This window comes from Galeopterus variegatus, unplaced genomic scaffold (assembly GCF_000696425.1).
Source record: "Galeopterus variegatus unplaced genomic scaffold, G_variegatus-3.0.2 Scaffold4013, whole genome shotgun sequence".
Lineage (NCBI taxonomy): Eukaryota > Metazoa > Chordata > Mammalia > Dermoptera > Cynocephalidae > Galeopterus > Galeopterus variegatus.
Window position 1 is genome coordinate 129590 of NW_007730124.1, and position 27981 is coordinate 157570.

Sequence of the window (27981 nt, forward strand, 5' to 3'; positions counted from 1 at the left end):
AACCCTCCGCGGGAGCGCCGCCACGCTCTCAAGCGGCGCACTCTCCAGTGCGCCACCGGGCTGGCCCGGAACTGTCTTTCAAAATTGCCTATTAAAATGTTAATACTAACCTTTACTTATTCTTTGACTTAAAATCACTGCAACTACCAGTTTATTTGTAAATCCATTTTGTAGTATTTATACATTTTTAGGAAGGCAATTTCTTGTAACAGACATCTTAGTTTATCATGGGAGAGAACAATGGAGACATGGGAAAGAAAGAAGCTTCCGAATTCCTAAAATGGATTCTTAATTTGAAATACTAGAAATGATGCCATATCTTCTAGGCAGTCAGAGTGATCAGTTAACATCATACTTGTAAATGTTATCAGATAGTCTTTTTCTGTTCCTGTAAAATATGTTTCTTAAGAAATTATGTGTTAGGAAATCTGGGGGGATAAATTATTACAACTTTATAATGAGGTACAGTTTTTTGGAACGTCAGCTGTGTTTGCCAATCACTTATCTGAAAGATTCAGTCAATCATTTGAATACCCTGGAGCTACCATGCCAAAACTGGATACTGTGGCAACCACTGCCATTTCTTCGGATCTCTTCAGGTGAGATCAAAGGAAGCAGAACTACCCTCATATTCTGAATCTGTCATGGAGAGTCGTGGTAGAATGTAATGAACAAGTGATTCTGAAATAGACATTATTTCTAGAAGTGCTGTTTTCCAGATATATCCCTGTGTTATATGTTGTATTTCAAAAGTCGTAAAGGTTTTTCTCTAGAACAATTATTTATGTGTTAATATCTCACATTGATTAATCCTCAGCTAATAACCAGAAAAATTATGGTTGTTCACTTTTTAAAATATGTAGAATACAGTCATGAGTGAAGGTTTATGTTTTGTTATATTGGGACAGAAAATTTGAGGTGAAACCAGATGTAAAATTTGAGGTGAAATCAGATGTTTCTTTTTGATCACATTATTTTGGTAGGACCGGATGGATCATACTTCTTCAGGTCATCATCCAAACAAAAAAAGAAAGGTAGCAGAGACTGAATTTTGTAGTGTGTCTGTTTTTATTAAGTAATTTTAATGCTGCAAAACCAAAAATAAAATAAATTAGAATAATATCACAATGACAGTGATGTAAGGAATATGGAGATTTTTATCTAAAATTTTCAGGTAATATAAATGAAAAGTTTATTACTTTTCATACGTGTTGTGAAACAAAAATATATTGAAGTTTTTAAAAAATTCTGTGTTAACATTCTGAGTCTGCATGTATACTTTATATTTTTGTACTTTTTGTTTTACTTTTATGTTAGGCAGAACTTTTCTTCTGCTGTGGTAGAAATATCTGAGTTTCTGTGTTAACTGAAAGAAACATTTATATTTGGAAAATATTGGTTTTAGGAAAGCTGATGTGTATATATATATATATATATACACACACACACACACACACACACACATATATAAGTGTATATATATATATATATACATTTCAGGATTTTAATGTCATAAGAGTCTTTAGGTTTGATCTTGTTTAACTCTTTTATTTTACAGTAAGAATGCTGAGGCCTAGATCATTGTCTTGCCCAAATTTAGTTTCCTACTTAGTGACAGAGACAAACTAGAATAAAAAATTTACTGGTTTCCCCTCAGAGTTCCTTTTCCTAACAGCATTCTGCTTTAAAAGAAATGGGGAAACTCTGAATTTGCAAGTAAGCAGATTGCTTGATTAGAAAGTAACAAATACCAGATATTGCCAACTCATGTTTTCTATTTTAATGTTATTTTTTGGTTTTGCAGCATTTCAGAAAAGATGATTAAAGGTTTTTTGTTTGTTTGTTTGTTTTTGCTTTTTACATAATTTAGTGCAGTAACTTTCTACCTGACTTTCTCATTTTTCCTAACAGCTTATATCTACAACTCTGAATATTACATGTGTGGTTTACTGATGTGTGCAGATAGTTAAGGTTTAATGGCAGTCCATAAAACTGAATCATGTTTTGAATCTGCTCTAACACTGTTCGTAGTTTGGATATTGTTAAAGATGCTCCTTGTGGTGCCTGTTATTTTAATAATGTGGTCTAACTCATATAATACAGTATCTGTGACAATATTTGCAATTGTATTTTGACCTCAGTGTATTAACAGATAAAGTTTACAAGCCAGTTTTTATCTTTTTGCCAAAAGTATGTCCGTGATTAATAAAACCTTTAGATGAAATAGCTTTTTTTTTCATAGAACATTTATAATCTTGTTAACCTTTGGAATTCTGAAACTTTATATTGGGTCAAATTGTTCTTGCTTATCACTTAGGCTTTCTTGTGGCTTTTAGATTTTCTGTGAATAATGAGTGTTCTTAGATACACTACACAATAGTGACTTGTCAAACTACTGTATTTATATGTGAGATATACTAGTTTTAGAGATTTTCACATGACTCTTATGTATGAACTTCAGCCTTTTAGTGGGTAAATAAAAGACTTTTAAAATTTCTCTTTCAGAACAAAGGAAGAATTATGCACGGGACAGTATTAGCAGTGTGTCAGATGTATCCCAGTACCGTGTTGAAGTAAGATGCTTTGGTGTTTGCTAATATTTAGAATGACCATTGAAGGACTTAAAAATTGGCACTAAAATTAGAATTATGTTTTATTTTATTCTTATCATGTATTTTAAGTTGTGTTGACCTTTTAGATTTTTGTAAAACTGAGGTGTTAGATATAAAAGTATCTTATTAGTGTGAGGTCTGTTTTCATAGAGAATAAATTAAAATCATATCCATTACTCATTTATCATTGCCAGCCTTATTTCTTTTTTCTTTTTTTTTTTTTTTTTTGTCTTTTGTCTTTTTCCGTGTCCCGCAACGGATCGCAACCCTCAGTGTTGCCCCCGTACCGGACCAGGGACCGGCAACGGGATCGCAACCCTCGGTGTTGCCCCCGCGCCTCGCTCAGCCAGCGAGCGGGAACCGGTCCGTATGTGGGATCCGAACCCTCGGGCGGGAGCGCTGCTGCGCTTCCCAAGCGGCGCACTTATCCAGTGCGCCACCGGGCCGGCCCTGCCAGCCTTATTTCTATTATAACAGGACAAAGGTTTCTATTTTGTACTATAGAATCTTCTTGAAATTAAGTCTTTGACAGTATCAGTGAGTGGTTTAGTTTTATTTTTAGTTTAATCTAAAGTCATTACTAGTTCAACTTACACAATGGTTTCTTTTTTTTAGTTTTTGCTCTATTGTTATCTTTTAAGATATATGTTCTTAATTGGAATCTAGGTGACCTCTGCTTATAATAGAAAATATTTATGTAGGGAAGTAATTTTTAAATTGCTGTTATTTTCAGTTTTCTACCTATCTCAACCATGCTTAATTAAATTTCAATAGTTTTGTTTCAACAAGATGTTTCAATAGAGTGAAAAGTTTGACAGTTGTTACAGACTAGAATTGCTGTTGCTACTTCAAAAGATTAGTGTCCATAGTTTTGAAACTGCCATATAGATTGCCTGTTCAACCTTTAAATAGTCATAATAGAATAAAATGGGGGAAAGTTTATTTTAAAGAAAATGTTATTTAAGCTGACAAGAATTTGTTCTGATGTCATGTTTGTGTAGTTCAACATGGCTCAGTATGAAACAGTTTTAGATATCTCATGAGTCATGACATCATTTTCTTTATTCAACAAGAACTTGCCTGACTTTATTCTCAACAAGGTAATCATGAAGTTCTGGAGTCATTTGTGTTTGTCTCTCATTTCTCTGCTTGCTGACTTCAATTAGGTTAATTCTAATTTCTTTTGGAAAATGTGTACCAAGAGGTTATTTGTGTTACAAATATTTTTTCTTTGTGCCAATAATAAGCACTTGACTACCTTTGTCCTGGATCGGAAAGATGCTATGATAACTGTTGATGATGGAATAAGGAAGCTGAAATTGCTTGATGCCAAGGGCAAAGTGTGGACTCAAGATATGATTCTTCAAGTGGATGACAAAGCTGTGAGCCTGATTGATTTAGAATCAAAGGCAAGTTTGTAAAATTTATACTATTTTATTTTCAAGAAAGCTCCACAAATATTAATCTTTCTAATCAGGTTAGATTGTTTGAAAATGGGTGGAAATTTGACAAAGTAAAATATTTGCTTTGTTTATAGAATGAACTGGAGAATTTTCCTTTAAACACAATCCAGCACTGCCAAGCTGTGATGCATTCATGCAACTATGATTCAATTCTTGCCCTGGTGTGCAAAGAGCTAACCCAGAACAAGCCAGATCTTCATCTTTTCCAGTGTGATGAGATTAAGGTAAAAGAACGGTGAACTTATTTTTACTCTTTAAACAGATGTCCTGGAAGCTATTTTGATCATATGGATATTAGGTACTAGATTTTTAGTTTCTGAGAATTTTGTAAGGAAAACAAATATATTAGTATCTTCTTTAAGGTTTCCATGTCAAGTAAAAAAGAGGAAATGAGAGTGATATTGAAAAATTAGATGCATTCTGTTTATTTTTTTTTAAAGTGCAGATAATATATTAAATTTTCATCAAGTGCGTTAGACATAATTAAAAATTGATTCTTCAAAAATCATGCTTCATGGGCAGCAAATAATCATGCTATCTTGTTTTATTCTGCACTAATCACATAGTGTGGATTATTGCAGTGAAATGCTTAGACATTTCCCACGATATTGACTTAAATTTCATCATTTAATTATGTGACTTGAATAATTGTTTAGGATTTGTAATCCACAAGTGATATGTGAAAAATGTGGAGCATAGATACCAGTAATAACAGGCTATATCCTGAAAATTTCTGTTTCAAAGTACACTGTAATTTTCAGATGATTATAATTTACGATGCTTTATTGAACCTTAGAAGTTATCTTCAACCTTGAATGTCTTTATTTCACAAGTTGATTTTTCTAAAAGGGAAATCATTTTGTGTTGCTTGATACTTTGCCAAAGCAATGATTTGTAATTTTGATTATATATTATAAAATGTACACATAACTTTTATAAAGAAATTCTGGGAGATTGGCATAAAAAGTCATTTGATCTTTTCTGTATTTCTTTGACATTAAAATATGATGGATAATCTGAGATTGACTGTCAACCATATATTTTATAATTTTCTTCTAATTTTAATTTATGGCATAGTTGACATTCTAAAAATCTTATTTGAAAAGAGCTATGGCATATAGGTAATTTGTATATATGATGTTCATCAGATTTTTATATAGTGCCTTTAAAGTCATAAAATAGGGTATTTCAAAAAGTTCATGAAAAAATAGAATTAAAAGGTAATATAAATGTTTCCATGGTCTTTTTGAAGTACCCTCATATATTAAGAATTTCATAAGGTTAGATGTGTTAAACCAATAAATGTTATAAGTAAATATTTTGCTCAGACAATATAGTAAAATTTAATTCAAACGTTTTTAAAATACAAGACTAAGTTAAAAGACATTTCAAATTTGGTGCTTATGTCTGTGCTCTAAAAGTTCCCCTGGGAGCTAAAAGTTATTCATGCTAAGTACAGTTTCTGGATTTCAGTTCTGAGAATAAAGTGATTGCTTTATTTGATATGGAATGGAAATAGTGATGAGTTCAAAATGGATTTACTGAATACTGTTTGTCCTAACTAAAAGCTCATGTACCACTAAGCAGCTACACATGTTTACGTATTGGTGGTATATTCCACATAAGAGATACTTTTTTCCCTTGGATGATTAAAAATATAAATACAATGGTATACAATGCATCTTCTTTTTTATATATCATCTTGCAGTATTGCGTTTGAGTTTTAAAGTTTCTTTATTATGGGGCTTCCCACAATGCTCCTGCTCACCTTTGTAGTAATATTTTTCTTAGAAATGCAATAACTCTCCTGTAAGAAGTTCAGGGTTCCTAGGCATCTTCAGTTTTAATATACCATATAACAGCCTTTGACGTGATGTTTATAATGTCCTATTGAAACTAGGGTGTTCTTATGGAAGTAACATTGAACTGAGATGCAATATTCTCATTTAACTAGCAGTATGACCTTGGCTGGCCATTTTATACCAGTATTCCTCGGTTTCATTAATTAGAAGAGAAGGAGAACAGATTAGGTGACTTTTAAGTGTCCTTTCAGCCCTAAACTTTTGATTATCAGTACGTACTGTAAAAGAATATACCATATGCATCCTTGAGAAAAACATACATAATTACAGAGAACTAGCAGGCACAAAAATAAAAGATGAATACATCTCAGCTACAATCTAACGTACAGTAATAATCACTGGCTATAAATAAACTTTATAACCAAACATAATAAACTTCTTAGCTGCAAATCTTGCATTGATTCCCAAGAAAATTTAATCAGAAGTTCTTGTTGGAAAATTATTGGAAAAGCTCAACATTTGCAGAAAATTAATTTTTTCCTGAAATGACAAAATAAAGTGATTATCAAAAAGTATACAACCGAGTGTTGCTATTCATCCCATGCGTATGATGGTTTTGCCTTAAATGAAGAGGGACTCTGCTGGGACTCACTGATTTGTTCTGGTGGGTTGATGAGTGTCTGGTGGGTTGATGAGTGTCCGGTGGCTCTCGAGGCTGAAACAGGGAAGGAACTCCACTCTGTGTGTAGGTGGATATACCTACCCAGCTTATTCTTTCAGCATATGCATATTCTTTTTATCTTTGCCTTTATTCAAGGATAGCTTTTCTAAAATTAAGGGAATCAGGAATAGCTAATCTCTGTAAATTGCTTCAGCTTTTAAATCCTGTTGAACGTTCACCGTTAAAAAACTGCAAGAGTCATGTTTTGAAAGCAGATTTTTTTAAAAGAAGACTCTCTTTTTATATCAAGATACTTATTGATTCAGACAAGGAACATAATCCCTTTTTTTGTTTTGACCTGCATATCAAGACTCAGAAAAATCTATAACCTTCCAGGTAACTTGTCTCTCGTTGCAGGCAAGCCTAATTAGTGAAGATATTGAAAGTGCGATCAGTGACAGCAAAGGAGGGAAACAAAAGAGGCGGCCTGAAGCCCTGAGGTAAAAACATGAAAAGAAATTAAGGGGTGGAACTGATTTATTTTTAAGTCTTTTTTCCCTTCTAAACGTTTAGAAAAATTATTTTCAATGTAGATATGTTATTATATTTTACAGATTACAACCTGTAGTCTCAACTCATTTGCTTGCCCAGGTTTGTCAATATGTGTTTTGCCCCTTCTTTTTTTTCTCCATGTTTCTGGTCTTTCTCTGACATGGTTTCTCCTCTCCTCCTACTTGTGTTGGAAGTCACAGAGACTCGTGAAAGATGAGTGGGTTTTCAGAGAAGGTAGCCTAGGGAAATACAAACTAGACGTGAGAACCGTAATCGGTCTACAGCCTTTCCAAATCACACCAGACCCAGAAACAAATTCAACCTAGTTATCAGCTGAACTTTAATGTTTTGTATTCTTGTATTTCATATGCATTTATAAATATACATGATATGGAATGGTTAGGAAATCCTTACTGCCTCTTGACATAGTTCTTTTTTGAGGTTGAAGAACTAATAAATCAAGAGAATTGATGTGTTATAGAAATAGGGATGGTAAAAATCCAATTTGTTTTCATCTTTTTTAGGATGATTTCCAAAGCAGATCCTGGAATACCGCCTCCACCAAGAGCCCCTGCCCCTGTACCCCCTGGGACTGTTACCCAGGTGGATGTCAGAAGTCGGGTGGCAGCCTGGTCTGCATGGGCAGCTGACCAAGGGGACTGTGAGTATTTCTAGAATTAATACTTTTTGGACGCTTAACTTTGGGTTGTGACATATTTCTTACTTTCAGATTCTGATGCTGATTTCCAAGCTGGAAGTTAAGGTAGTTTTTAAAGATTAAATCTTAGATAAAGGAAAAGTTTGACCTTGAATACTACTAAGGTAGTTGTCTACAAGAGTTAAGACCAGCCATTTAATAAATATGGTGTCAACATTAGAGTCTTTATTTTGTTAGTGCTGAGAGGAAGTTTCACTTGACTAACAAAAAGGTGGTAATAGAATATATACCAAATAAGAGATTATCAGTTTTTTAAAAAAAGATTGTACTTCAGATTCTTTTTATTTATTGTTATCTTATCACTGCCCCTTCTTGGACAAATTTGTTGTGGTTAATGGAAAGGATGTCAGAAGAGTGGTCAGGCATTGGCAGTAAAGAAGGAGTAAAAGGCATTCACATGGCTAAACTTGTCAAAAGGGCTCTGTGTATGTACTATTATTTCACCTGGGCATTCTCTTTAAAAACGATTGTAGCATAGAACTTAGTTTAACCGTTTTTATGTCAAAACATCTTACTAGAATCAGAAATTTTTATAACTGCAAAATGCTTTAAAATATGTGTAGTCCAGTCTCTTTACTTTAAGGGTAAGTTGTGATCCAGCAAGTTTGAATTTGATGACTCTTGACCCTCACTCTTTTGCCTCCTACTCCAGTAGGATTCTTAAATCACTTATCCTTTGTCCAGTAAAATGTTATTTATATGAGCATCTAGCAGTGCTGTTAAACAGTCTGACTCAGTTATCAAAATGAGTGACGTTGGGCTCTACTTTGGAATCTGATGGGTCAAGAGTTGGGCTCTGAAGCAAGCAAGGCCTGGATCTGTGTATACCTGTTTGAGCTTGGATGGTTAGCTCCCTGTGCTTCAGCCTCATCTATAAAGTGGGGATAATAATTCATGGGTTGCTGTGAATCTGGAAGCTAATATTGCCTATAACAGTACCTGGCACAGAATGGTAAGCATAGTTTGTGGTTGTTTTCATCTTGCCAAATTGAGTTCATTTTTTTTTTCTGAGTTGTTTTCCATTTTATTTAGATTTCTTGCATTCTTAAAGGTATTTTCAGAGGTTTATATGTAAGCCTAGCTACCAAAGAGATGAAAGAAATCTTTGAAGCATTCATTTTTCAGAAATAAAGTAACAGGATTATTATTTGCTTTAATTTTATGATTTTAATTTTATATTTTCAGGAATTATGTAAGTTTCTATTGATCCACTTTATATTTAAGAGTTGTGTTAAAAAGACTAAATAGGAGTTTATAATGTTTTCTACTTTTTGTGTACTTACGGTATTTTTGTTGTTACTGTTTTGACTGGGGGGGGTGTCTGGATCTCTTTTCTTTTATTTATTGTTTTAGAGAGATCAAGATGGTTTTTCAGGAAGTAGAGGAAGGATGAGATATTTTAAGCTTACAGACATTCTGAACAAACTTATAAAAACATATATTAAACCTAACGTAATTTACAAGAATGAGAGAATATATCTCCAGGGATTTCTGAGCTCTCATTAGATGTCTAAAATACTCTTTGCAATGTCATCTGTTGAAGTTACAGTGACATAAGGTTTTCAGAACTTGTAAATTACTGCTGGGCCAAACGGAATACAACACTAATTGCATGAGATGCTGTCTGGACCTTGGCCAATTTTTAATTGGGAAAAAAACCCCAAAAGGAGTATCTTTCTGTTCCCTTTGAAGTCTCTGGCTGACTCAGTTTCTTTTTTTAATCCCTGAGGTATCTACCCTTGACTTCCAAAAGCAGTCTCTATAGAATAGTGGCAGTGGCACTGGGGTTCCTAGTACTTTCTCAGACCTGACAAAGTCCTAGAGATACCATATCTCCCACTGTCACTCTGCCCGTAAGATGATATTTTAGGACCTATCTGGAGTCCCTAATAACTATGTTCCAACTTCAACTTACTGCTTTCTGTAGTACACTATAGCCAAGATAGCAGCTAACTGTGTGTAAAATAGCAGCTGTTTTATATATATAAATTTCATATATATAAATTTTAATTATCTTAGAGTAGTTAACAGCCTCTAATTAAGTTTCATCAGACTATGATTTCTTCTTCTTTTTGGCAGGTGTTCCATTTGTGGGTGAAGTTAGCATAGAGGAAGCGTAGCAACACAGAGTTTTCGATATATTTTGCAGTTCTGTGTATTGAACATCATGAGTCATGATGATGTATCATGAGTTATGTTTCCATTGGTGTGTACATTTCTCGTATTCTATTCATATTTTTTAAAATTTAAACTACCATGAAATATCTGTCACAACTATCTGTGTTTAGTGACAGTGCTAACTGATTCATACCAGGAAGGAATTCATGATAATGACCTCATGATAAACATCTTTCTGCAGCCAACAAATCAACCTTAACATCTTGAATGCTCTTAAGACATTTATTCTTTCGTTTGCAAATTAAAGTAGGTATTTCTTTTCTTTCTCTTTTTTTAATGGGTGGCTGGCCAGTATGTATTTCTGCTTTTAAAGCATATGGCCTAAAATTTATGAGCCCAACATTGTGGGTTTTAGGCTAACTTACAACTAGAATTATAGGAAGCACTCTACTGTCAGAACTCCCAAACTTTTATTGTAATCACAGTGTTGGGATGGACTCACATAAAAATTAGTAGCCCTGTCGCATTAAAACTTAGTTGGCTACTTTTTTTGTTGTTTTTTTTTTTTGACCGGTAAGGGGATCACAACCTTTGGCATGTTGTTGTCCGCACCACGCTCAGCCAGTGAGCGCACTGGCCATCCTGTATAAGATTCGAACCTGCAGCCTCAGCGCTACCAGTGCCACACTCTCCCAAGTGAGCCACGGGGCAGGCCCATAGTTGGCTACTTTTTGATAAGTAGGTCCTTAAATGCTGGTTTATATTTCTTTCTTGTGTAGGAATATTAGAGTTGTTCCCACAGGCAGGTGACACAGGGCAGAGGGGACATTCCAGGGTAAATAAATCCTAAGGATGGGAAGGGCAATACTTCAGCTCTTTCCAAGTGCTTCTGTTAGTGGTGGCAAGGATGCATTTCATGGACGATGAGCACAATTTTGTGTATCCACTGGAGGTGTTCCCTTTTGCAAATGGCACTCTTTTTTAGCCAGTTTTCATGCTTCAATTACCTATTTTGGTATTTTTTAAGGAAAAGGTTGAAAGACTTATGATTCTCCTTTCTTTAGTTGAGAAGCCAAAGCAATATCATGAGCAAGAAGAAACACCTGAGATGATGGCAGCCCGAATCGACAGAGATGTGGTAAGGACTGCAGTCATCTTTAGATCATTGGCTTTTTTAAGAGGAAACAAATATTTACAAGGAAATGAAGTTGATTTAAATAAAGATGTTTTGTGGAAACTATATTTTCTCTTTCCAGTAGTGGTTATGCCCTTTGAATTATTTTAGTTAGTGGACTTGGTTTTCTCTTTCTTCTTTAATGTTTTTGGTGGCTGGCTGGTACAGGGATCTGAACACTTGACCTTGGTGTTACAAGGCTGTGTTCTAACCAACTGAGCTAACTAGCCAGACCCTAGTTAGTGGACTTGGGCTGTGATAGAAGAACTAGCATATTAACTAGTTTGCAAGGGAATTTAAATTTAATTTTCAGATTTGAGGGATGGTCTATTTTTTCTTTTATCATAGTTTGTAATTCATAATTGAAATATCTTTTCAATATGTTTTCTTTGCATTTATTAAGAATGTATTTTAGAATGCCAGAAAGATAAAAGTTAAATGGCTTTTTTGAGGATAGATATATAAATTTTGATACTTTATAAAGGATGATGCTATATTTGTTTTTATTTCTTCATAGAAATATACTTGTAGAATGACACTGCCCTGTGACATAATCATAGAATGTGATGTTAATATAATTACTTTTTATATTGTACGCATGTTCTCTGCTCATTTGGAAACAAATAATTAAAGGAATTTGAAGTTTGGAATTTAATTTTTATATCACACTATATTATGTTATACTTAAAAGTATAGAAAACCCTAATTTCTAGTCTTTTAATTGGAAGAATGTCAAGTTTCATACATACTGGAAAAGATCAACTAAAACTAGAGTTGATCTTTGATGAGATAATCAAAATTGTTTTAATGATTCCTCAAAGAATCCATCATTAATTCTGTTTACCATGCAGAAACTCTTATTAATGCTTATTATTATGTTAGCAATGTGCTTGTTACCACAATGTTCTATATACCTTTAATTCCATGAAACTGATGAGATAATCAAAATTGTTTTAATGATTCCTCAAAGAATCCATCATTAATTCTGTTTACCATGCAGAAACTCTTATTAATGCCTATTATTATGTTAGCAATGTGCTTGTTACCACAATGTTCTATATACCTTTAATTCCATGAAATAATATTGTCAGTGCTTTATTGGAACATGTATTAGGAAAACAAAAATGCTCAGTGCTCTTCTAACAAAATGTTTCTTAGAACTTTTCCCCCTAATTTTGTGTGGGAGAACACTATGAGAAAATTAGAGTAATTGAAGATACTTAATAATCTGGGTAGATATTGTGAATGCTTTCATGATGGCATTGAAAATTAAGCAAAATTAAGCTGAAGAAAAATGTAAATGTCAGATTTTAGCCACAGGTATGTTTAATTCAGTTCTTTGTTTTCAGAATTAGTGATAAACTTGAAATTTGCATGTGGGGGTTGTTTCTTTTTTTTCCTTTATTTTTAACTTTATGTCCTTTGCTAACAGTGTGCAGCTAAAGCAAAAATAGTTTTGCTTTGTTTTATATTTTATTCTATAATTTCTAATTCCAGCAAATCTTAAACCATATTTTGGATGACATTGAATTTTTTATCACAAAACTCCAAAAGGCAGCGGAAGCATTTTCTGAGCTTTCTAAAAGGAAGAAAACTAAGAAAAGTAAAAAGAAAGGACCAGGAGGTAAGTTGGATTTTCTTAGTCTTCTGAAGACTATTCAGAACTCCAGTGCTAGGCAAGAGTTTCTGCCCTTGTGAACCGCTCAGCAAAACTCCATTGACCGTGGACCAAGTTCCCTTTTCTAGCTTTAGGGTAGCACCAGAGATGTAGGCAGAGAATAAGATGAGCCCAGGGAAAAGTCCATTTTGGTTCTGAGTTGGTTATAGTGAGGAAAGACCCTAGGATGCTCTACCTAAATCATAGAGACTCTGAGATTCAGGTAGTGACCATCTTCCTGTAGTTTTCATTAGTGATTATAAAATTAGTGTCTGTTGAAGAAAGTCATAGCTCTATTTTTCTCATATTTGGATTTATTTTATTATAAATATAGAATGTCATTATTTTGTTAAATAAAATATTTTAAAATGTCAATGGATTTGAAATTTTAATCACAAACCTTCAAACAGTAAATTCACATACAAAGTCACATACAAGCAATTTTGAAGTATGCTGCAGTTCAGCTATTTAAAATAGCTTAAAAATATATAAAATTATAACTATAGAAGCAATGTTTTTACTTCCCCTACTAAAATATATATAGATTAAAATATATAAAAAGAATAGTAAATAAAATCCCTTCCATTACAGATGACTTCCAAACCTCTCTCTAACTCATATGTATATAATAAGCATATGAACTTTAGCTTTGTCTTTCTAAATGTATATGTCTGGATATATCTCACTTCCACTTATTCTGAAATTAAGTATTATTGCTTCCTGGTATCTCAAACCACTTATTCCTCCTTAATTCTTTAAAAAGGATATACTCTCCTCTTGGCCACTCAGATTCGAAACCACAGATCTTCTATGACTTTATTCTCTATAGTTTATAGCCAACGTCAGTTTTATTTTCTCAGTGTCTCTTGTGTCCAGTTTTTTCCCTTTTCATTTTTATAACCAGTATCTTGTTCAGGCTGTTATGATTTTCCACCCAGATTTCTAAGCAGTTTCAAGCTTCACCTCTTTCGTGCTGTGAGAACAGATTTCTTAAAGCTCCAAGCCAGTCACTTTATTCTTCTGCTATATCATGTTAGTTCCATATTGTATTGATTTAAGTCCCAATTCCTCACCCTGGGTATCAGTGTTTCCACAGTCTAGCCTTGATCAACCCTTTCATTCTTATGTTTCTTTGCTTTTGTGTTTGTTGTGTCATGTACATACAACTTCCTTATTCCATGTTTTTGCTTATGCTGTTTTTATCCAACCATGATCTTTTCCCCACCAAATTGCCCTGGAAAAACCTTTCCATGAAACATCTTTTAGTTATACATTTTCCCACCTCCAAACCAGGTGTAGTCTCTTCTCATAACACTTAGTTGGTACTTCTTTGTTATTTACCTGATGTAAGTCTTCTATTAGATTTTAAGGCCCTTAAGTGCAGGGCTTGTAACTTACTCATTTTTATAATTTTCACTATTATTAGCACAATGACAGCACATAGAAGGGCTACAATATACAGTCATGGAAATTGAGTAATTGGTAGTGCTTAAGGGTAGAGGAGTCTATTTCAAACTTTGGATCTTAATTTGTTATAGTCAAACTATGAGATGTGGTAGAGTAACTATGTAGCATGTCTGGTGTGGTCATCAAACTTTACTGACATATATGTGGTCTTTGTTTTTTCATTTAATAAACTCTCTTGCAACTTGGCTCTGACCTACACCTACTCTTATTCATTTCATTAGAGGGTGTTTTAACACTGCGGGCAAAACCCCCATCTTCTGATGAATTTATTGACTGTTTCCAAAAGTTTAAACATGGATTTAACCTTCTGGTAAGTGAAATTTATTTATATATAATTAGAAGAAATATATGAAAAAGATCAAATCTAGCTGGGATGCTCCTGATTAAATTAAGAGATAAAATTGTTCTTATAGGATTTTTTTGTATGTATGTTTTGATCTGCCTTTAATAAAAACACCAAATCATAAAACATGTATATTTAAGAGACTTGGTTGAAAAGCAATGATTCCTAGTTTTTTGTAAACTAACTTCTCTTGATCTTATTCTCTTTGTGCTTATGAATATACTGAAAGTGAGGCTCATAGTAAAGAGTTCTGACTCTATGTTGGACATTTTTGAATCTCTATCTTTTGCTTGATTACATCATATTAATATATTTGCCTGTTTTCTTAATGTTACAGGCCAAACTGAAGTCTCATATCCAGAACCCCAGTGCCGCAGATTTGGTTCATTTTTTGTTTACTCCATTAAATATGGTGAGATTATATTAATTTAAAAAAATTATCATTCTTAGATGTTTTTCAACCCCAAGTGTCTGTCTGGATTACTTAGACAGTTTTTCTTCATTTCATTGCATGGGTACAATTTCTCTTTACATCTGTGTAAATATTGAAAAAGTGAAATTTGTGAGTTTAAAAGAACCTTAGAAATGATCTAGTTCAAACATCTTATTTTATAGATGAGGAAAGTGTTATCTCTGACAAAGCTAAGGATATGAAAAGAAATAAAGATTATTAGATATGAGTATTTCAGAATATACTAGTATATAAAATACAGTGGCTGGAATAATGTAGACATTTTTCTCTTTCTCACAAAATAGGCTAGTCATGAGAAGTCCAGTGCTAGACTTCTATGAAGTTATTTAGAGAACTGTATTCTTTTCACTGAGGTCTTCCTCCATCTCCTGCATTGTTTCTGATTTAATTGTTTATTCATTTATGTATTTATTTAAGAAATACTAATTGAGAGCCTCCTGTGTGCTTGGCATTATAGTAGCTCATCAGGAACAAAATAGATAAAAACTCTTACCCTCTTGGAACTTATATTGTAGTGTGGAGGGGCAGCCAATAAGCTAAATAAATGCATAAATAATACAATTTTCTAAAAATTAAATGCTGTGCAGAAAAATATAGAGCAAGGAAGGAGAATAGGGAATGCCACAGGCCGGTGCATGCACGTGTGTGTGTGTGTGTGTGTGTGTGTGTGTGTGTGTGTGTGTGTGTGTGTGTATGTGTATGGGGTGTTACACTTTTAAAATAGGGTTGGTTAAGGCAGCCTCACTGAGAAAATGTCAGAGTAAAGAAAGTAAGGAATGAGACATGCAAATTTCTGAAGGAAGAGAATTCCAGACAGAGCTGCTAATGAAAAAGATCTGAGGTGGTCCCATGCAAAGCATGTCTTGGAATTAGTAGGTATTGTGACTTGAATAGAACGAGGGAGGAAAAGATTAGAAGGAGATGAGATCAGCAAGGTAACAGGAGGACACATCTTTTTGGTCCTTATAGAGGCTTGTGAGACCTTTGACAAGGAGGGTTTTTAGCAGAAAAGTATTGCTCTGGTTACAATGTATAGAAATTTGGGGGAAGAAGGGGATAGAGTGGCTATTAAAATAATCTAGATGGAAGATTGTGGTGCTTGGACCAGGTAGCACTGGAGGTGGTGAGAAGTCTGATCTGCTTATAGATTTGCTGGTAGATTGGGTATGCTGTGCAAGAGCCAAGGATGCCTTCAAGGTTTTTGCTCTAAAACTGGCAGGATGGAGTCACCATTAACTAAGATGGGGAAGACTGTGGGTAGAACAGATTTTTGGAGGAAGATGAGGAATTCAGTTTTAGACATGTCAAAATTGAGTTGTATCGAGATGGGGAAATTTGAATTGATAGATGAATATACGAATTTGGAGTTCAGTGGAGAAATCAGGCCTAGCAATGTATTTTTGAGAAGCATCTGTATATGGAAGCAATTTAAAGCCATGAAATTGGATGATATCACTAAGGTAGTGATTGTAAAGAGGTTGAGCCCTGGCTATTTTCAATGTTAGGAGAGTGGGAATAACCAGTAAAGAAGATTGAGAAGAGGCAGTAAAGGAGGAGAAGAAAAACAAAGAGGTTGTGATATTCTGGAAGACAAACGAAGAAAATGTTTCCAGGAGGAGCAATTGAATACCTGTGTTAAATATCTCTATGGCAGAAGCTGGTTTTCCTCCATTGCCTTGTAACAGCCATAGAAAGGCAAAGAAAGTGCAGGGAAAGAACTTTCCCTGTAAGGAGGTGGCTCCAAATTAAACAGATAATTTCTGCCATTATTCAGTTGGCCTGAACATCCTCATAGGGTCATTCCTAACTGCAAAGGAATATAGTCTCCATCTGGATAGGTATTTTCCATCTAAAATGTAGGAGCTTCTTTTTTAGAAAAAAAGGAGGGAGAGGACGATGGATACCAGGGAAAAATTAGCAGCCTGTTGTGTGCCAGGTTTGGTGATATGCACATAATACAATTTTCCCCAGAAATCTCCCTTCTCATACATGTATATTTTTACATGAGTTATAATTACCAAAGCTAACAAAATGATGTATTGAGAATAATTCTCTTTGTGAATGAGCTGGATGGTTTTATTAGTTTATTTGGCAAAATATTATACCACTTGTGTCATAGGCCAGGACCAGATCCATATCTTCACTTTGTAGATTTTCAGTATCCAGGTATGCTCTTTCCTTATATGTTTAATGAAATAGGTACATTCATATCTATTTTATATTTCTTATATTTGCATGTAGTATAATAGCAGTTTTTCCTTCCCATTTTATATTTCTTATATTTGCATGTAGTATAATAGCAGTTTTTCCAAGCTGCCATTGTGTACAATCATCTTGTCTTACAGGACAGCTGGGAGAAGTAGGTGGCATAATATTTAAAAGTATACACAGAAAAGTGCTGCGGTTTGGGAAAACCATGGCAGCAGAAAGCAGATGGAATAGTTGTTGGTTTTACACACAGATCCCAAAAGAGAGTGGGTGACAAGGCACCCTTTTCTGCAATTTTACAAATTTGATAGGTCATTCCCCTTTTCGTGGGGGAAGACAAGTGAGAGAGGAGTAGAAAGAAGGCAGAATCTCTTTTAGATATTTCCAGGATGAAAGAGTTTTCTGTTTTAAGGGATAAGGCAGGTATGCATGGACTGGTTGTAAATGGTTCACCCTATCAAAAGAACAAATGGTTATTTTATAGACCGACAGTAGCAGTTATGAGAATTGTTAGTGATGCGTGATTGCTCTATGTATTATTTCTGTGATTTTTTTTTTTTAGAATAAGAATAGCAACCATATGAAGCAGCTAAATTTTACTAATTTTGATTGAGAGCATGTAAAGATTATAGTAATTGAGTTCTTTAATATTTATCAAAAGTGGAGCATATTCAACATATCTCATAGATTTTACTTGAATATCAGAAAAAAATGAAAGAGAATCCAAGTAACAGAAAGGGATAAGTTTCATCTTTCTTTTCCCAGGGGTAACTAGACAAGACCTAACGCAGAATATGAAATGAGTATTGCTTTACAAACATAGGGAAGTAAGTAACACTATCAGCATGAATGTCAAAGCTGAGCAGTAAGAGATTAGAAGATGAAAGTTCAAGACGGCATCAATAACTTATGAACACTTCCGTGTGTTGTTGCTATTTATACAGCATCAGATTTCTACTTGTCTGGTTATTGTTGAATAATTTTTGCTATATAAGCTCTTTTAAAAATTAAATCAAGGCCATACATATGCAAAGAAACCGATACTAGCTCATTAACAAAATTTGTATTCTTTATTCTTTAACACCTTTGATACTATCTTAGTTTGAGTGTTGGGAAGTGCTGTTTATAAAGCAGCCCCTGCCGCCACCTCTTATTCTTTTCACGCTCTTTCCCAGATCCTAAGTGGATGTCTAGTCATTACACAAAGTAGAGCTGTGAAATGATGGGACTGGTCTCCCTAACATACACAAAGTCGTCTTTGTGATCAGACTGTGTATCTGAAAATACTGATTTATTTTATCTTTGCCTCTCTCAGAAATAATTCCTTCATAATGGTCTCCCAAATCAAAATACTTTTGTTACTCTGTTTAATGTTCTCCCCACAGGGCCCCAGACATTTTACTTGGAGATGGGAAGGAACATTTAAGGGCCATTTTACTTGGACAAGGGAGATGGGAAGGAACATTTCTTCAGGGTCTCCTACTGGCCAGACAAAATTTAGTAGTTTTAAACCCTGTGGGTCCCTCCCCTCTACCCTCAGCATGACATTTTACTTGGAGATGGGAAGGAACATTTAAGGGAGATGGGAAGGAACATTTCTTCAGGGTCTCCTGCTGGCCAGACAAAATTTAGTAGTTTTAAACCCTGTGGGTCCCTCCCCTCTACCCTCAGCATGTCCACTCAGCATACCCACAGCACACATGCCTGCTCACATTCCTGAGAGGGAACTATGTCCTTTATTTACCTTTCTTTCATTCCATTTCTTCTTCCCTCTGTTAAAACAAGGATTTTAATATTCCTCTACTGCTTTACTTTACTCTCCTACGTTTCCCTCATAGTCATTAGTCCGTATTTACTGGAAATGCTTGTAGGGCTTGGAAGTTGAAAATTCCTGTGCCAGGTAGTCAAGGTAGGTTTTGTTCTCAGGTAAGAGTCAGCCTACCTCCTTCTTTAGCTGTCTTTTCTTTATTGTCATTCATTCCCCTAACACTGTATCTTCTGCACTTCAAAATCAAGTCAGCCTAAGTCCAAGTTCTCAAGGAGAGGAAATTGAAAACTAAGCCGTGGTGTTACAAATATGTATAGTTGTTTTGAGGACACTGGGTGTAGGGTGGGGGGTGGCACATCAGAGTTACCCAGTGAGGTTAAGGAAGGCTTCCCAGAAGTGGTACTGGAGTGGAGTTCTTAGTGATGAAAGGAGGGCCTTCTGGGGAACTGGGAGCTGCATGTGCAGATACACATGGGCCTAAAGCAACATAGCATGGGAAGCACCCCTGGAGTACTGGGGAGATCCTGACTCTTGGTCTGGAGCCATTTGAAAAATCTTTCTTCTTGTGCCACGTCTCTGAGAAAGTGAGATTTTTATAAAAGGGACCTGGTTCTGCTTTAGGAGATAACCACCATTCTTTAGCCAGGAAATAGCTCCTGAGAAGTAAATTTGGAGCAGTTTTCAGACATGCACTTCTCATCGTTTTGTTTATCAGAGAGATGCACCTGTTTATTTGTTTCTGCTAGCCCTTAAATTATCCATATGAAATCAGGGAAATTTCCTAGAATTAAATCTGGGGTAAAATGCCATAGATTCAGAGAACCAGTTCTCATTCTTCTCTTACCATTCTCCCTGGATCCTTTATTCTTGTATGTCAGCATAGACACAGCCATAGCCTGCTAATTTGAGCCTTGTTTCTCTTCTTTTTTTTTTTTTTACTGACCAGCAATGGGATCGCAACCCTCGGTGTTGCGCCCACACTGCGCTCAGCCAGTGAGCGAGAACCAGTCTCCACATGGGATCCGAACCCTCGGCGGGAGCGCCGCCGCACTCCCAAGCAGCGCACTCTCCAGTGCGCCACCGGCCCAGCCCGAGCCTTGTTTCTCTTGATAGTATTCATTTCTGAAACCATATTTTTCAAGTTTGGCATAATAGATTTGCCAGTGGAGATACATATACTAAAAAAACAAAACAAAAAACAGAGATAGTTCAATCACCTGACTTAGAATTCTTGCATAGCAGTTAGTATTTTCCAGGGAAATTACAGTCATAGCAGCCAATAGGCAGATACTGTGAAAGTTGTCAAACTGTTAACTTTCATTTTAGATTTTAAGGAACTGTTGGGCTGGACAAGTTGATTTGGTAAGCTGTTTTTCATTCAGTAGTGCATTGCACAATGTCAAAATTTGAGTATATAAAAGCAGTGCTTTTTTCTGGCATGGGTTTTTGTCTACATATTTTGAAAATACACAAATAATGGCCATCTTGCAAAAAATGATTTATTATCATTTCAGGTGGTACAGGCAACAGGAGGTCCTGAACTAGCCAGTTCAGTACTCAGCCCCCTATTGACTAAGGACACAATTGATTTCTTAAGTCATACTGTCCATAGCGATGAACGGCTGCTGTGGATATCATTGGGAGAAACTTGGATGAAAGCCAGGTAAGCATCTATGAGTTTAGCATTTAATTCCTGTCATGCTTTACATATTGTTCTTTGTTTATTACATGGATCTAACAAGAAATTTCTTTAACCTTTTATGTATGAAGAACTAGGTGTTATAGGTTGAAAAAACCTTAAAAAGCTAGAAACCTTAAAAAGCTAGAGGAGATAGAAGTATATGCGATATAAGGCATGATAAGTGCCAGGAGAGAGTTATAAGCAAAATGCAGTCAGGAAGAGGATTTAGAGAGGAGGGTAGTTAGTGTTCAAGGAAGAGCTGGCATTTAAAATCAACAGTTAAAAATACTAGTGGGTATATGTATATATACATATACATTTGCATACATATATGTAATGTGTATACACACGTATTTATAGATAGCATTTCCTATGTACTCTCCCATGCACTTTACATAGGTACTGTTATTATCCCTATTTTACAGATGAGGAAAGTGAGGCACAGAGAGGTTATATTTGTCTAAAGTCACACATGTGTGTGACGGAGCAGGGATATGAACCTAGGCCATCTGGCTCTGGAGTCATTGTTTATATTTGCTAAACTGCCTTTCAGCAGGAGGGGTAGGATTTCCACAAGTACATAGCAGGGAAAGGGCCTTTCCAGTAGAGGGAGAAGCACAAGCGAAGGCAGGAAGCAGGAATGTCAAGAGAGTGAAGTATGAATACGGGTTTAGCTGGAATACGGATTTTGGGTAGTGGATGGTCGTGGAGAAGGTGTGGGGAGGAATGGTGTTAAATGAGGCACACAGAGATGAACAGGGCTGGCTGGTGAAGGCTGCCAATGCCAGCTGAGGGGGGAGAGCATGGTTCTTCATGCTGTGGAGAACCAATAACTTAATGAATAGGAGTGTGACTTAATCACATAAATATTTTAGAAACAACAGTCTGGTAGCTGAGTCTAGCAAGCATAAGGACAAAAGTAAAAAGCAGAGAGGCATCTTGGGATGTTATTGCTATAGTAGAGGTAGTTTCTTATTAACCAGTATTTTCAAGAACGGGAACAGTCGCCCTGGGATTGAAAGGAGGAATAGATAATTTTAAGAACCATGCTTTTGTTAATAAAGTAATGTGGAAGACAGATCATTAATGATTGCAGTGCTGATGCTTGCTGAACAAGGCAAGTTAAAAAATTTCTAATTTCATGATATGTGAATAAATAATTTTTGCTTTACTCATTTATCCAAATCTTTTTATTTCTCTCATTAGTTAGAGTAAATCATTCATTATGGTCACTTAGAAGTTTGTCTTCCTAATGCTTTTGAATGGGCTAACCTATAAGTCCTGACCAATTTATAAGTTTTTTTCTCTCTTTTTCCTCTTGTAAAACATACAGACCATTACCCCAATTTTTTTTTTTTTGGGCGGCTCGCCAATATGGGGATCCGAACCCTTGACCCTTGAGTTGTTATCAGCGCCGCACTCTAGCAGGTGAACTAACAGCTAGCCCCCACTTACTTGTTGGACTCTGGCAACGGCTTGTGTTGGAATGTAGTTCAGATTGAATAGTTTATCAAGCAGAACGTCTTTGAAAGCATGGCAGTTCCTGCTTTTATGTTGAAAACATTTAAATTCGTTTATTTATATTATTTATGTATTAATATATCATACTATAAACTATGTCATACTAGTTTTTATATGTCATACTATGTAAAAACTAGTTAAATAGATTTCTTAAATCTATAAGATTTATGTAGATTATGATTTTATGATAAACCTAGGTGGGATCTTTTAATTTTTTTCTTGAAGCTCATTAAATTTATCAGATCTCGTAGTACAAAAATAGCTCAGGCTCTTTAGTTTCTTTGTTTTGTGTCCTACCTCCAAATGAAAAAATTAACAATTATTTTAAAAACTTTATGAAAAGGTAATGTATTTTTAGTTCTTAGCATGAGAAAAGATTCATTTCAGATCCTGATTGTTAAGAGTATTAGGAAATGAATGTACTGATTTAAAAACTTGTAAAGATGAAAAGAATCATGGAGGTACATAATAATCTGAATAAAATGTCTCATTTCATCATAGTAGAAATATAACATGAAGAATTAAATCACATATGAAAGATAAAGCAACATAGTATAGCAAAAATTAAGCCATAATTTTTATCCTAGTTATTTTTGTAGTTCATGAGTCATTCGGAGCTTGTAAAAATAAGTCTCACTCAGAGTTATTAAATGATGAATGAATTATGATTATAGATTAGTCGACTTTACCGATTAAAATGGAGCTGTTACATTGAATTTATAAAATTGGTTATCTATTTCATTTTAGGGGAATTCATAATTTAAAAAATCATAAACTTTAAGGACATGCTAGATGGTTTCTCTTTTGAAAGATATATCTAATATCAGGAGATTTCACAGTGATGAGAGGGGAGTGAAGGGAAGGATGAGAGTCTGAAACTACTTTAGATGTTAGAGAAATTTTGGGCCGGCCCTGTGGCTGACTCAGGAGAGTGCCGCGCTGGGAGTGCCGAGGCCCCGGGTTCGGATCCTATTTAAAAACCTACATACATGTAAAAAGTTGAGTTCAATGGAGAATTGAGGCAATGCACTGAAAACATAATATGCAGCAGAATTCAATCTTCCTTTCATCTTACTGGTGTTGAATATGAGTATAAACATTTTTGCTTTTCTTTTTTGGGTAGATGGAAGGCAGATTAAGTATATTTTGCTTTTGTTTGTTATTTATTTATTTATGGCTGGCCTTACTGAAGATAATTGTTAGCCTGGATACATTTCTTAATTTTGTTGTTTATATATGCCTTGATGTCCTCCTACAGAGCAGAGTGGCCAAAAGAACAATTTATTCCACCATATGTTCCACGGTTCCGCAGTGGCTGGGAGCCCCCAATGCTGAACTTCACAGGAGCTCCATTGGAACAAGATCTTTATCACCTGGCTGAGTCTGTGGCAAATGTAGCACAACATCAGCGCAAACAAGAAATAAAAAGATTATCCAATGAGGTAAAGTTTTATCATCACCTTTTGCAGATAGTGCAGTAATCTGTGCATTCTCTTGTAATTCTGATGGTTAGTTCTCATTTATTGATCTGAAGGTTGTTCTAGAATCAGTGACTGAATGTTACCCTCTATTGCTGCCCTGAGTTGCCTCTGTCTCTTACTTCGTCATTTTTGTGACAGTTGTTCTGTTCCCCTATAAAACCCACCCCCAGCCCATATCATTCTCCTATAGCCTGTCAGTCCTCACTTCTACCTCTGCTGCCACTGCCCCCTAACCCTGGTGATCCTGGTGATCCTAAGTATCTTTGAATGTGTGCTTTCTCTCCTTGTCAGGAAATTGCCCTACTGCCACTTGGCTTATTTCTTTCCATTTTCCTCTCCTACTGTCAGACCCATGAGTGACCATTCCCTGAACCTACATCCTCTGAGTTTGTCCCAAGCAGCTCTTCTCTGAGCATCCCAAATTCATTCCTTCTTTCTTTTTTGCCTACTTCTAAATCTCTGGAGTCCTATCAGCCTGTCTAGAGGACCAAAGCTTTTTCTAGGCTTCAGTGCTCAGGCTCAAGTGATTATTTGTAACTCTGTTACATCCTGAGCAGATCATAAAATTTATTTTATCTTTAAAGTATTTAGTAAGCTTTAGAGTATAACCTATTTGGGGAGCAAATTGAGGGACTGAAATTGGGCATATCTTGTCACATTCCTTAAAAAGGAATTTACATGACTCTTCTTGTTCAATTGGAAAAGAAAATTGAAGATTGATTAAAGCTGAACCAAATACAAATAGGATGACTAGAACCTGAGGAATTAGATGAATGAGGTCTGGTTTGAAGAAGAAACAGTAAATGATGACTAGATCCTCCTGAAGTTCTATTCATTTCCTTTATTTAATTCCTTGATTAATTTTCTCAGACTACCATAGGTATTTATAAAGTGGCAAACATGATGCATGATATGAAGGAATGAACTAGCAAACCACAGAAAATTACATCCTGCGACCATTTTTAAGGAGAAATATTTATCTAAATTAAATTTCTTTAAATTGTTCCCTTGGGGGACTATTCTTTGGACAACAACAATATTATTACAGAAGATTGGTTAAATTCCTGAAACTTTCAAAATAAGGCAAATGTACTGCTTTGAAATTAGACATTTTCTTTCTTTCTTTTTTTTTTTTCCTTTTTGTCTTTTTTCGTGACCAGCAACGGATCGCAACCCTCAGTGTCGCGCCCGTACCGGACCGGGACCGGCAACGGAATCGCAACCCTCGGTGTTGCGCCCGCAACTCTCTCAGCTAGTGAGGGGCCGGTCTGTATGTGGGATCCGAACCCTCGGCAGGAGCGCCGCTGCGCTCCCAAGCGGCGCACTGTAGCAGTGCGCCACCGGGCCGGCCCAAAATTAGACATTTTCTAATGTACTTGTTTTCTCCTCTGGCTGCATATAAAGGAAGAGGTGGATTCCATACCTGCTCTTCCCTCTAAATGAGTAATAATGAAGATGTCCTCACTGCTCTGAGACTTGGTTGGCAAACACATGTCCCTACCCGTATTCTATAGTTCAAGCTTTATCACTATGAATTTTCTTCCCATGTAGAGGGCAACTTTTCTAGAGGAAGAAAAAAATGTAATCAAACATAAATTATGATACACTTGCTGTTCCTATAGTTACAGCTATTTTCAAATCGTAAAAATTTTTAGATTATAGTTTTTACATCTTAAATAAGAAAATATACCCATTTTATCATGTATGCCACAGAAATTCACTTCTGTGAGTTCGTTTTCAATTTGTGTATTTAAGAAGAGAGTAATGTGTTCTGTGCTTCTAGTATATGTTTGTCTATTCTCACCAAATAAGTAATTTTAAAAGAGGAATTATTGAGAATCCTTCCTTGTAATGAGTTATTATTTTCCTGTTGTAAACTATTTCCCATTTTATGGCTTAAGTAGTTATTCAGAGGTTTTTTAAAAAAAATGAAATGAAAAACAAATGTTAACAGTTTTAGGGGATTTTATGCCTTGAGATTTTGTTGGAAAAGAGCCAAGTAATGGTGATTTAAAATGCATAAAAATGTTATCATTCCTAGAAGAGAGATTTTATTGTAGTTTATTGTTACTATAATAAATACATTTACAACAAGACTTGGGTAATTCAGGATGTGGTGATTTTGTTTGGAATTAAAAGGTGTAGGTGGGGTGGGTGGCAGTACTCAGCTTCTGTACTTCCTTGAATCAGCAGCAGCCCTAACCAAGGTTGTGTAGTCGTCACAGTCAGTCATTTGTCATCATCTTTCTCCTCCCTTCCAGAATGCACAATAACTCTCAAGACCCAATGACTTCATACTGGCTGACCTCACTCTATTATGTTTGGAGCTAAGTGAAAGGTGTGGGTGATTCTAACAGTTTCTTGCACTCCACCCTTTAGTAAAGGCCTTTAATAAAAAATCACCCAACCAAATTTAGTGCCTTACTCTCTTCTAGGGAAATGATACACTGAATTAGTTGAGCTCAGTTATTTAAATGGCTGAGAATTTCTTATTTGTATTTGTGTGTGTTAAGTGCAGTATCCCCAATGTACATTCCAGAGGAATAATAAAATGTGGGCATTTTGACATCAACACTGGCCCACTGGGTGTTGGGCTGCAACCGCTCTACTTGCTATAGCAATTGCTAGGGTGAAAGGAGGCCACACCAAATGGCGGCTGTTTAAGTTCCCCACCCACATGGTCCACACAAGATGGCGCCTAGAGGAAGCAAAGGGGGAGTGTCACTTTTAGTTCGGCAAAAATTTTTATTGGTAGTTGCGCTTTTCCACTCGTGATCAGTGCATGATCAGTAGGCTAAGCATAGGAAAGTAAGGCGCATGCACATGTGACCTTTCCAGTGATTGGCTCTCAGTGTGGAAATCCCTGCTTGCTTAGATATAAATACAAGTGCTTAAAAGACAATGAATAGGTGGGCGGTGCACTCACCCACCATCGGGGATCCTTCTTTGGCTTACTCGGCAGAGGGCAACTTACCTGGTCCTGCCTGGGGGGGATAGGGAGTCTGCTGGGGATCACTCGGTGGCCACTGCCAGGGAAATCCGGAGCCCGGGCCTGGCTGACCAAAAGAGCACCCCGACAACTGGAGACACACCACCTACTCTAAACCAGCCCTACTCCTGCCAACTTTGTAATTAGAATTAATTGTAGTAACCATGTGTGCAAGACTGTTATGAAACATCCCCAATTTCAAATATTTTGCCACACCGAATTCATAAACAGTAGAAATACCCAAGGAATTCTAATACTTCAGTGTTTACCATGCTTCTGCCATACTTCATTTTACGTAAGAAAATAATATAAAATCTTTAGGTAATGTTTTTTGTTTGTTTGCTTTTCTCCCAACTGAGCATGTAGCCTAAAACTGTGCTGCTCCGTGGGACCCAGAGGCCTCAATTTTCCCCCTTGGTAGCACCAAGTAGATTCATGTCTGAATTGTGTTAACTGCAAGAAAGAAACAACTCCAGAGTTGTCTTATCCTGGACTCTTGACTATCAATATCAATATATTTGTGCCTTTCTGTGTTTCCCTTAACAGTAAATCTGATAATAATGCTGCCATTTTCTAAAAATTAAAAATAGTGTTCTTATACAATTTTAAAATGAGAAAAATGCAAAAGTGATATGATTTTAATGCATAGAGTTCAGATGAGTTTCATGTGACATTATTTACTTTGCTAGGGTGGTGAAGGTCTATTTCCTAAACACAGAGAGCAAAGGTTAAAGGGGTTTCCCCCCACCAATTTTATTTTATACAAGCTGTTAAAGTCTAATAACAAAATCACCTGTTACTAAAATTCCTAATAAAGGAATTTAATGCTTTTATACTTTAGCCTTTGCACTAATGACTTTCTTATTATAAACAGATCTTTGACAAAAATTTATCACTCCCATTTCATAATTTATTAACATAATGGCCAGTCACTTGAAAATGAAAACTGATCACAGTACAATAGAGGGGTCTTGTTCACTGACCTGAGTATTCACTCATTCAAATAGTATTTGGTGATTCTTTAATCTGTCCTGCTCTGTCTTTCAGCATTCCAGTGCATCAGAATATTCTCCAGCTGATGATTATGCATTCAATAACAACATTTATGCAAGAGGGACCCATCGGGACCAAGGGGAAGCCGCTGTTGCTTTTAAGCCAACTCCCAGTCGCTATGTAGATAGGTAACATTTAATGGGTGCCATTTGGAGAGCTATGGATAACTGTCTCCGATTTAATTCTAGTAGAGTTAACAGTCTCTGTATTGTCTACTACTACTTTAAACTTTCCATCTGTT

The 27981-nt window shown here is 35.6% G+C and overlaps 1 protein-coding gene across 1 annotated transcript in view; it reads left to right on the forward strand.

The window, feature by feature from the left end:
• Positions 1-27981, forward strand: part of EPS8 (epidermal growth factor receptor pathway substrate 8) — a 113087-nt gene that overhangs the window by 55083 nt on the left and 30023 nt on the right. The window contains exons 4-15 of the mRNA XM_008586533.1: positions 2506-2573; positions 3860-4021; positions 4150-4299; positions 6956-7038; positions 7615-7751; positions 10991-11064; positions 12598-12724; positions 14446-14534; positions 14905-14979; positions 20530-20678; positions 23476-23659; positions 27735-27868. Of these exons, the coding sequence (XP_008584755.1) occupies positions 2506-2573; positions 3860-4021; positions 4150-4299; positions 6956-7038; positions 7615-7751; positions 10991-11064; positions 12598-12724; positions 14446-14534; positions 14905-14979; positions 20530-20678; positions 23476-23659; positions 27735-27868 (1432 nt within the window). The remainder of the gene's footprint in view (positions 1-2505; positions 2574-3859; positions 4022-4149; positions 4300-6955; positions 7039-7614; positions 7752-10990; positions 11065-12597; positions 12725-14445; positions 14535-14904; positions 14980-20529; positions 20679-23475; positions 23660-27734; positions 27869-27981) is intronic.